The sequence below is a fragment of the Mytilus californianus genome, unplaced genomic scaffold (genome assembly GCF_021869535.1).
Source record: "Mytilus californianus isolate M0D057914Y unplaced genomic scaffold, xbMytCali1.0.p SCAF_4, whole genome shotgun sequence".
Classification (NCBI taxonomy): domain Eukaryota; kingdom Metazoa; phylum Mollusca; class Bivalvia; order Mytilida; family Mytilidae; genus Mytilus; species Mytilus californianus.
Window position 1 is genome coordinate 109,323,945 of NW_026262690.1, and position 11,752 is coordinate 109,335,696.

The window sequence follows — 11,752 nt, forward strand, 5'->3', positions numbered from 1 at the left end:
ATGTGGTCTGTGGTGGAGAGTTGTCTCATAAGCAATCGATCATACCACATCTCATTTTTGTGAAATGAATGTTTAACACATGTCATATAAATATTTTGAAAGTAAACCAACACTTAGTCGTCTAACACGTAATATAAGACTGATGTTTACCGGTTAAAAATTCATAGTACATCTCAACGATCACGAACAACAACAGTGGCGGACCCAGAGGGGGGCGAAGAGGGCGATCACGAACACAAATGTGTCACAGTAGAAACATATTCAAATTTAGGTAAGTACTGAGTAAGTACACAGTTCATTGAAAATCTTTTGTATCGAACAAGCCCCTACAAAAGTTTATAAAGCGGATTAATATTGAGCACATTCACGTCGTTAAAGACACTTAATATTTGTCATTGAATAAAGGTTATTATTGAGCACGTAACAGATCTGGAGTTCAAGGTAAATCCTTTGTGCAACGAACATACTTTTATTACGTAAGTTAATATTCAGCACGATTATGGTTTTAAGTTCACTGTGTAAATAGGCTTTACAAAGATAACATAAGTATTCACCGCAAGTTTATTATCTTTCTCTGTTTTGCAATGGATATCGCATATGCATATTCCTATTTAGAAGGAATCGATCTAACAGCTACATTCATATTTCTAATAATATTTTTTGCGACAGTAGTATTGATGACAAGTCCGAAATCAGATATTCCAGGACCACGAGCATGGCCTATTTTTGGAAATATTCTACTTGTAAGTCAGTTTAATAGTACACCAAAGAGGGCCAAGTTTGTTGAGGATATGACGAGGCAGTATGGACCAATGTTTCGAATGTTTTTAGGACCATACCAGATCGTTTTTGTACAGGGTCATAAACATGTGCTTGATGTTCTACAGAAACGAGGACGGGAATTTATAGACAGACCCAACTTTATTCCAGGAATCAAATTAGCTGAACAAGTAAAAGGAGGTAAATCATAGATTATAATAACGTATGAATTAAATCAAATTGTATGTTTTAAGGATTTCCAATACAGAAAGGAAACGATCTCTACTTCGGTACTGTCATGAAAATGCGGATATTAAGTTATTAAAATTTGTTGTTACAAAATTTTGGAAATGATTCAGAATTAAGGAATATATCTCCGTCATGCAAAGCTCTGATTCATTGACCGGCTTTAACCCTTCAATTTTTGAATACGTTTAGGATTTTGAAATATTTCGGCCTAGAGCATCATTTAAGGTAACTTGATACCAAATGGTATATCTCCCGATTTCTAAAATTTTTGGCCGTTTGTACTTTGATTCGAGTTACATCGGAATATGAAATAAAAAATGCGGGTCACCGCTTATTTTTTGTTGTAATTTTCATGAGAAACGCCAATTTTGGCGACAAATTTACATAGATATATAGTGAAAATGCCGTGTTTTGTACTTATTTTTTTAGATTTTTGATTGGATGGCTATGTTCTTATATACGGAAAAAGACTAAAAACTAACATAATATCCAGGATTGTATACTGAATTCATGCATGTATAGAAACACATAAGTCACCATCCTTGTGTTTTAGATAAATTGCTTCAAAGTTGACCAATACGCTTAGAATTTGACAGAAAACGTGTGACGTTACTGAATACAGAATAACGTGTTTTTTACTCAGCATGCTCAGAGGTATTGAAAAAATATGTAACAGGATCTGAATGGTGTTTGTTATTTTATTTTCATTTCACCTGTCAGTTTTCGTAAATTTTCCATGTTTTCAATATAAAATTCTACTGATTTAATTTTATTTCGTCCTAATAAGGTGGACATTTAGCTTTTCAAAACTGAATCTGCAACTGAACCCTACCAAACCAAACAAAGCTGATGCCACCACTGCGTCCATGCATTTATAAAGTGCTTCAAAAATTTGATTAAGTCAACAGTGATGTTGAAATACAATATGAATTGAAGGATTGATGGTTGCCTAACGTCAAGTGGCAAATATTTCATGCATGTTCAGGACAATACAATACAATTTGAAATAGTGGTGTCTAAAGAACACATTTGTTGCACCCGTCAAAAAAGTTTAAACATTCTGTTAGGTGTGAAAATTACAAAGCAAATCAATATCCTGATAAAAAAACCCATTCTCAATATAGTATACTCTGTATGGTGTAAACGTGTGAGTTGTGTGTGTAGTTTGTCGGACAAACCTTGCAAATTAGGCAAAATTTCAATTAAAAAGACAAAGTTCAACATTCTGTCATTTGTTGAAAATTATGCAAAAATAATCCTGATAATATATATGCACTCTCTATATAAGGAAAACACTCGACACAATGTAAAAAATCAAGCTTGAAAAAAGTACATGTACATGTACGAGGATTAAGCCGGTCTCTGTACTCTGCGTGCATTTATATATTATCAAAATGCCAAATTCAGCAACCTGTCATTAAAAAAAAAAAATAACAATATGTACACATTTAGTATATGTACTAACAGCATGCACATAATTAAAAAGTTTAGATGTAAAACATGTAGTCCTAAGATATTAGCCGTATAAACCCTATATACTAAGTGCAGGACGGACGATCGAAAGGACACGGGTAAAACAATATGCTCCCGCCATTTTGTCGAGGGAGCAAAATATAAATTAGTGTATATGATGATGTTATATTTTATAAGGCATTTGGTGACAAAATATCTTTTTGAATAAGTAGTTCATAGTGTAATGGTAATTAGGAGATCTCAAATGTAGCAATATAAGCAAGCTAACATCTACGTCATTTGATCTTTGATGTAAAGTTGTCTCATTGGAAAGCATACAACATCTCCTTATTTCATAACGGTTTGAGTGTAATCTTGAAATACAAGACCATGAGTTTAAAGACTTTCACAAATATGTACTAGGAGACTGAAGTAGGCTACTGTTATAATTAAAATCTGACTTGTTGTGAACATGCATGTGATGTTATAATTTGATAAATTTAATACTTGCTATACTGAATATACTTATTATCTTCCCAATTTAAGGGAACAACGAATCTTTACTAAAACTACAAATTAGCAGTAAAAAAGTACTTGTCCATTCTGCATTTATCACGTGCTATCGAGATGCCTTTGGTTTTGTGTGTAGTTAATTGGCCATTTGTTGCCTTATTGTATATCCCACATCCATTTACTCACACCAAGAAATACCAACACTTCTTTTACATACATACGGGAGGTATTGTGCTTGATTTTCATATGATGAAGACATAATCTGTCAATCAGTTTAATTGAGGTCTGGAGCTGGCATGTCAGTAACTGCTAGTAGTCCTTTGTTGATTTATGTATCATTGTCATTTTGCTTAGTTTCTTTTGTTACCTATTCTGACGTCGGACTCGGACTTCTTTTAAACTGAGTTTTACTGTGCGTATTGCTGTGTGTTTGTTTTTTCTACATTGGATAGAGGTATATGGGGAGGGTTGGGATCTCACTAAACATGTTTAACACCGCTGCATTTTTGTTAGTCTTGTATGTTTTTATTTTAGTTCATTTATATGTTTTGGAATTTAGTATGACGTCCATTTTCACTGAACTATACACATTTTTATTCAGGGGCCAGATGAAGCCCGCCTCCGGTTGCGGGATTTTCTCGCTGTGTTGAAGACCCATTGGTGGTCTTCGGATGTTTTCTGCTCTATTGTCGGGTTATTTTCTCTTTGACACATTCCCCATTTCCATTCTCAGTTTTATTGTATACATGTTATAAAAACTCCTTATAAGACTGAATACCTTCGGGTAAAATTTCCGACGGCTATGTGAGCAATATTCCCTCCCCCAAAAAAGGTACCTTTGTTTATCGGATGTGAGTTGTTCCCCCTCCCCATACATGTAATGTAATTGTATCAAAATGAAATGTTACATTCGTGATGACACACGCTTCCACAAAAAAGTGCACAGGTAAATAATGCTTCTTTTGGTAATTTGATAGGGATTTTAAAGTGTGTATCGTGCACACATTTTTATTTATTGGGGTATACAAGTGTTCACCGAAGCACATTCTAAAAATGTGTGCACGATCAACACTTTTTCACCCCAATAAAATTACTAATTGCATGTAATGTAATTATACAAGTATAATATTCAGGAGCGGGCAATAATATTCATGACTATTAGATATTAATTTTGAAGAGGGCTTTTTGAGGAATAAAAACTGCAGTGCTATACATATCAAGTTGTAACAGGGCTTTTGTTTATATTCAAAACTAAGTTGTAGACGTCAGACTTTACTACCTCCCCGCAAACAAAGTTTGGGGGTATATAGCTAAGGAATCACAATGTCCGTCTGTCTATCTGTTTGTCTGCCAGTCCCGCTTCGTGTCTGGTGCATAACATTTGAATCGAACACTAAGGTTAACCAAACATCATATGCAGTTGCACCATGGGCTGGGACTGTGTCAGATACCAAAGTCAGGTCACGCTGAACTTGACTTTGACCACTTTGATAGTAAGACCTTGTCCAATTCGTGTCCGATTCATACCTTTTGTTCCGTAAAACCTAGGTTAACCAAACTTTTAATGCAGTTGCATCATTGACTGGGAATGTGTCACATACTAAAGTAAGGTTATTCTGACCTTGACTTTGACATTTGACCACAATGATAGTAAAACCTTATCCAATTCGTTTTCGACTCATAGCTTTTGTACTTTTAAACTTAGGATAACCAAACTTGGTATGCAGTTGCATCATTGGCTTAGGGTGTGTCAGACATGAAAATCGAGTCTTTCTGACCTTTGACCCCTATGATAGTTACACTTTGTATGATTTGTGACATGTGCATGACATTTGTACCATAGAACTTAGGATGAATAAATTTGATATGCTGATACATTATTGTATGAGATGTGTCATATATCGAAGTCAGGTAATTTTGACCTTCTTTTTTACCTTTGAGTCCTATGATAGCAAAGCATTGTCATATTTGTTTTTTGTAGCATAACTTTTGTATTGTAGGACTTAGATTGACACATTTTTATATGCAGAAGCATCATACTGACCTTGACCTATAATTTCTGAATTTACAGTATACAAATCAGACTTTATTCCTCGGTCGGTATTATTCTTTCAGATTGACCTATCAGTAACCATTTGTCAATCTAACATATAGGTAAGGATTATTTAAAATGAAAACCAAAAATCTGAAAATGTCATTGCCTGAATACTGAATTTCATAGCAGCAACTTAAATGCATGTAAAGGGCCCGGGGTATTAGTCCCGCTATGCAGACAGCTCTATATATGATTTTTTTAGGTCACTATTTATAAAATAATAGTACTTGGGTTAGGAAATGGGTTGTTTTTAGCGATTGGAGTTGACTAGGTTTATGTAGGAATTGGGATTGTGTTAGCTAAAAGATCTAGAGTTGAGTAGGTTTATGTAAGAAGTAGGATTGTGTTAGCTATTTGAGTTGACAGGAATTAAGTTAAAAATTGGGATTGTGTTAACTAATGGAAATGATTGGGTTTATGTGAGTTGGATTGTGTTTTCTAATGGAGATTATTCGGTTTATATAGGCAGTGGGATTGCGTTTGCTAATGGAGATGACTGGAAGGATATGAGACGAATCTCATTGCAAGCAATGCGAGATTTTGGTGTAGGAAAATCTTCGCAGGAAGAGAATATTTTGGAAGAAATACAGAATGTCGCAGACGATCTGGAAAAATTTAATGGAGCGGAGATAACCAATTTAAAGAAAATGATGACAAAGGCTAGCTGCAATGTTATACATAGTCTTATATTCGGATATAGGTAAGCTCTTATCTGTTACATGTACCAGGGTATTGCATAGCCTTTTAACGAATATAGGTAAAACATTGTCTGCTCCATTTATTGGTGTTACATATTCATATTCAAATATATGCAAGTGATTGTCTGCTCTATTTGTCAACCCTGAACAGATAGAGGTAATTGTTTGTCTGCTATACACAGACAAATAAAGATATGGTAAATGAAACCCACGTGTGTGGTATAAGCACCTCTTTTTATGCATTGCCCGTTAAGCCATCAGTGTGGGATACGTATCGCTCATCATGTTTCGCGTGTTTTGCATTGAGAACAGAATGGAATATGCACCTCTTGTTCTAGAGTTGTTTTATTTCTTTTTATGAGTGTATGAGATTGTATTTTGTATATGTTTTTCTGTTGTTTCACATGTGAATGTGACAGACTGTTTTTAAGTAAAGTATATTGTATTATTGTATTGTATTGTTATGTATGACCTGTTATGTATTGCGAGCAGTAACCCTAACCACTTTCCATGTGAACAGTATGGGATTAGCATCTATTCTTATGTATCACATTTCATATATTGAGCAGTCTTCGTAAAGAATCTTTCATATTCGTATGTATTACCAGCTGTCTTGTATTGAGAACAATATGTGATTAGCATTTATGGTAATATATGGCCTGTTACGTATTGAAGACAATGTGGGGTAAGTTTCACTTGTTATGTATCGCATGTCATGTATTGGAATAGTGTGGGATAATCAAATCTTGATATATTTCACATGTCAAGTATTAAGAACAGTATGTGATGAACATCTCTTGTTATGTATCACATATCATGAGTTGATAACAGTATGGAATAGCATCTCTTGTACGTATTCCTAAAATGTATTTGAAAACAGTGTGGGATAAGCATGACTTGTTATGTATCACATGTCACGTATTGAGAACAGTATGAGATAAGTATCATTCTTGTTATACATATTTCACATGTAATGTATTGAAAACTGTGGAATAAGCATATCTTGTAATGTATCACATGCAATGAATTGAGAACAGTATTGGAAAAGTATCTATTTTACGTATGCCTGATATTTATTGAGAACAGTTTAGAATAAGCATCTATAATTGCTATGTATCTACTTGTAAATGATGTATCCTTATTTCATGTTTAATGCGATGGAGTCGATCAACATAATCACCAAACTTTAAAATATAAAATCACGGAGAAGACATAATATTTATAGCAGAACAGTTTGATGTATAGTCATACCCATTAAAATACCTTCTGTTTGTGTGCCTAGTAATTCCTGCAGCTTTGGCAAATATATTCATAGATATAAGAAGATGTGGTATGAGTGCCAATGAGACAACTCTCCATCCAAGTCAAAATTTATAAAAGTAATCCATTATAGGTCAAAGTACTGTCTTCAACATGGAGCATATCTGTTATGCACTTCTCTTGACAAAAAGTGTTTTTTTTTTCAATTTATGGCATGGATTGTTGTTTACATTAGTCAATATGCTTTATACATGTATCAAATTAGAATAGATTGTCAAGAAAATACGGTTTCTCATCAATGACCTGGACTTCACTTTCGGCGAAAAAATAAGCATGGCAGAGAAGTACAAATTTAGATTACAGAGCTGTGACATACCTGTATTTTATTTTGTATAGTTAATTGATCGTATAAGTTGCGTTTTTATCTTTCAGATACAAACATGACGACGAATCCCTTCAAAAAATCATCAAGACAATGGACAACATCTTTTCAGGTCCCGGTCCTTTATCAGCGTCGGGAATATTTCCGGTTCTGAATTTAGTAATGGTAATTTGACGCGTACTCGTATCTAATAGCCATATTATAGTTAGAAATTTTACTTTTCAAAAGTTCAAGGTTAATACAGTGTTGCATAAATGATAAGAGGTAAAACTAATGTCAGATTAATGTCCCAGTTTCTCATCAACAAAATGACAGAGTGCTTTACCGGTGTCGGCGTCGTTGATGTCAGCCATTTAGACCATGTGTTCAAAGCTTTTATGCTTAGTGTTTGTCATCATGTATAGTTCACCTATTCATACAACCATTTTCATTTACAAATTTATAGGAGTTATTGGAATTTGATGATTTCTTCGTAAATGTCTGAATGGGGATGAATACACTCTGATACCTTTTGCAATCCTCCTGACAACTGAAATTACATAACAATTTGGTCACCACTTTATTTTAGGGTATCACAGTGGGGTTGTTTTGCCCTGGCAATTCGTCACCACTGAGAGTATTACTATATGACTGGTTATTTCTGCAGTATACTAATACAGACTTATCATTTCGTAATAGTTGTGGGAATGTGTTCATTGACCATTTACCATATATATATGTAATATATATTGTATTTTATTATTATTTCAGAAAGACAACTTTAAGATGAGGAAAGAAGGGCTTTCTACTCTGAAAAAGTATATAGAAAAACACATAACCGACCACAGAGAGTCATTTCACCAAGAAAACATTCGGGACTTTATAGATATGTATCTGGTCGCCGAAAAAGAAGAGAGTGAACGGACGTCTGTTTTGAATCGTAAGTTTAAAGATAACGCTTAATTACAACGGCCAACAACATAGCTTAAACCCATATATGTATATTTTGTCTACCGGTACTGTGATTGGTAACTAATTCACCCTTTCTGAATGTAATGTATTCTTGGTAATATTTTTAAAAGTGTACACTAAAACGTTGTGATTGGCTTACATCGTCCTAAACAGTGGGAATTCTACTAATGGCGTGACGTTATTTCATTATGGGGATCGAAAAGGGAAATTATCCACAATCGTTTAGACTCTGAAACGGTTAATAGGTGTTGTGTGGTGGTTTCAATCTAATCACGGGGTGTATCACAAAGTGGCCAAAAAAATTTTCCCTCGCTTGCTAGTGAGTTACAATATTTCTCCACACCGACGAAATGCTATTTTTTTTTTGTTATAAAAAGACGATCAGGATTCGTATATATACCAGTGTTGGTCACAGACCCACTATTTATGTTTGAAATTGTTTCTGGAATATCCTTGATTGTACCCAATTCCAAGACTTTAAGTATGTGTAGCTACATGTATATTAATATGTATTAGAGGGTCAAAAGTGACAAGAAAATCTTCCACTTCGATTGTAACTGAAAACTACAACTAGTCTCGTAAATGGGGGTTTTGCCTTTCTTCGAGAATGTCCCGTTTTTAAGTTGATAGTTACTGAAAAGAGCCTTTTCCTATTTTATTTGCTCGGTAATAAAGACTTTTCTGTAATATTTCCTTAAAGTTAGCGAATTAAATCCTATCGTTTTCGTATTTTCTTAGTAACTTAGTGTCTACCGTAGTCCTGGCTTTTCATTTAAACAGTAACTTACACCCTTCTATCATTAACATAGATCTCCTTCAAGTCAAATAACTTACACCCTTCTACCATTAACATAGATCTCCATCGAGTCCAAATCTTAGAACATTAAACTTTCCCATTCGTTAGCAACTAGGATCTTTTAGATATCCTTACATTTTAGTCAGTAACATGGAATCTTTTCTTTCGTTTTTGTTGTCCCAGTACTTACGAACCCCTAGTTTTCTTATTTTTAAGAATATCTTGTATTATATAAATATCTTACAATTGTAGCGGCGGCGTTGTTGACCTCAATTATCGATTTGTTTACTGCTGGAACAGACACGACTGCAACTACGCTTGATTGGTCATTCTTATGGATGATTCAGTACCCGGATGAACAAAAGAGGTGCCAAGAAGAAATTAGAAAGGCAAGCATATTGTTTCAAATAAATAATGTTTTGCTTAGTATACATAGTATATACAAATACTAGTAGTTGACAAAAATGTATTTGAATTATCATTAGTATAAAGGAATGAACCCGTTACATTACCTTAGGCTTTACACTTTATTTGTTCTCGTTTTGCGCCGCATGACTGTTGTCACTTGCTAAGCTTTAACTGCTTATTCATCAGGACAGCCTTGTTTTTTTAATTTGGATCATTCTGCTGAATTTTAATTTTCCCTTGTATTGTTTTGTAGTATGGCGTTTGTCTTTACGTCGTATTTCTTTTGTCTTTTGTCTTCAACTTATGATTGTTTAGTGCTCCATGGTTTTTCCCTATTTTAAGACCAATTGAGAATTGTTAATTCGAAGAACTTTGCTTTATTCTATTTCCACCAAAATATATATAATTCTCGGTAATGGAAGTTATGTCCTGCTAACTCCAGTGCTCGGTATGGTTATGCGTTCCTGATAACTCCGGTTCTCTCTTTGAATAAGTTGTTTCTGTAAACTCCAGCGCTGGGTAAGTGAATGTAGTTCCTGTTTCTGTTAGCTAAGAGGATCGTTTATTGTAATTAGGTCCTTTTAAATAAGGTGCTTGGTAAGGGTAAATCGTTCCTCTTAACATAAGTATTCCGTGGGTAGATCTAGTCTACGCAGATGCTCGCTAAGTGTGAAATGTTCTTATACCAATTAGAAGAATGAGAAATAATTGATAACTAAGGTGATTAGTAATTCACTAAACTGTATTTACTTTCAGGTAATAGGACCAGGTAGAACGGTTCGATTATCTGATAGACGTTATTTGTCCTACACCGAGGCTACTTTAATGGAAATACAAAGACTGTCAAATACAGGTAGGCAAAGCATGTTCCAGTCATCAGAATCTTTAGTAAATGAAAAGACTGGTCTACAGACTTAGTTTATCTGTAATAGTAGTTATACATTAAAGTGATTTTCTACTCCGAGAAAACAGATGCACAAACAAATACAAATTAGAAAGAACAGCATAAGGGACCATATAGCATGACTTGATACTGGCACAAAATGTGGTGGAGTTTGCAAGTTTTTCGTGCGCACAAACATCTCATTAGTGATTATCTTAACCATGTTGGGAAAGTAAAACATATGACAATAACCAGAAATCGGGCTATCAAGGAAATAAGATACGATACAATATTTGGAATGTGCTTCCATCAACAGGATGTAACCTAGTTGATAACTGAAACCCAAGAAAACAAAACAATCAGAAACATCACCTAAAATTGTTTTAATGAAGTCTAATTGAAATCAGCAATATTTGCGATAGTCCAGTATATATAAAAGATTTTGAGATCATCAGAAGAAAACGTTTACTTAATTAGTTATTATATTTCGTTAATAGACTGTGTAGACCTTGTTTATAAACATAAGAGGATGATGACCATTTCATTTTCGAGGATGTGTGGTTACTTTGGTATCTGATGGGAAATGTCAGTCGTAGAGTTGTCATGAAGTTAAGTCGTATATTACATACAACTAAATATTTTTGTGATTACTATGTAAACATCTTGTTGCTCGAGGATACTATAACAACAGTATACATTCAGTTTTAGAAAAAGTAAACAGAATTGGCCGCAAAGTACTTCTGATTACAAAGATAAGAATTATGTAGCCAACAAAACACCTCTTGTTCTCACTTACCATCCTGATTTCAAAAGTATGTTATCCATTGTTCGAAAGCAGTGGAATACTTTAAGAATGTAAATACAAACTTTATATGACCTCTACCAGCTAAATATGTAACATTACTACATTGACTTTCCTCTTTTACAGCCATTTTTGCCGTTGTGCACGTTGAAGTTTGTGTAACATGTGTTTACTATTATCATTTTACAGCTATTTTTACTCTTCCCCATGTAGCAGTTTGTGATACAACAATCAATGGCTTCAAAATACCTAAACATACCATTATTATTCCAAGCCTGATCTCTGCACATTTTGATGAAACAATCTGGAAAGACCCGAAGGAGTTTAATCCAGGGAGGTTTCTAAATCAAAACAATGGCATAATCAACAAAGAATATTTGATACCTTTTTCATTAGGTGCGTATACGAAATAGCAAATATTAGTTTAAACACATATACATTTCTTTCCGAGAATAATGGAAGCAAGTCTGTGTGCTATTGAAATTTAAAAAAATGCATTTTTTA

The 11,752-nt window shown here is 34.1% G+C and overlaps 1 protein-coding gene across 10 annotated transcripts in view; it reads left to right on the forward strand.

Annotated features, from left to right (window-relative positions):
- Positions 1 to 11,752, forward strand: part of LOC127739083 (cytochrome P450 2C29-like) — a 480,581-nt gene that overhangs the window by 26,649 nt on the left and 442,180 nt on the right. The window contains exons 1-7 of one of the 10 annotated variants that reach the window (XM_052250666.1): positions 684 to 960; positions 5,534 to 5,768; positions 7,459 to 7,573; positions 8,159 to 8,327; positions 9,408 to 9,544; positions 10,320 to 10,416; positions 11,438 to 11,644. The exons of 8 other annotated variants lie outside the window; for them this stretch is intronic. In XM_052250666.1, coding sequence (XP_052106626.1) covers positions 792 to 960; positions 5,534 to 5,768; positions 7,459 to 7,573; positions 8,159 to 8,327; positions 9,408 to 9,544; positions 10,320 to 10,416; positions 11,438 to 11,644 — 1,129 coding nt within the window. In that variant the 5' untranslated portion in view covers positions 684 to 791. Of the gene's footprint in view, positions 1 to 683; positions 961 to 5,533; positions 5,769 to 7,458; positions 7,574 to 8,158; positions 8,328 to 9,407; positions 9,545 to 10,319; positions 10,417 to 11,437; positions 11,645 to 11,752 lie in introns of those variants that run through there. One more of the 10 variants, XM_052250665.1, reaches the window with a different exon arrangement.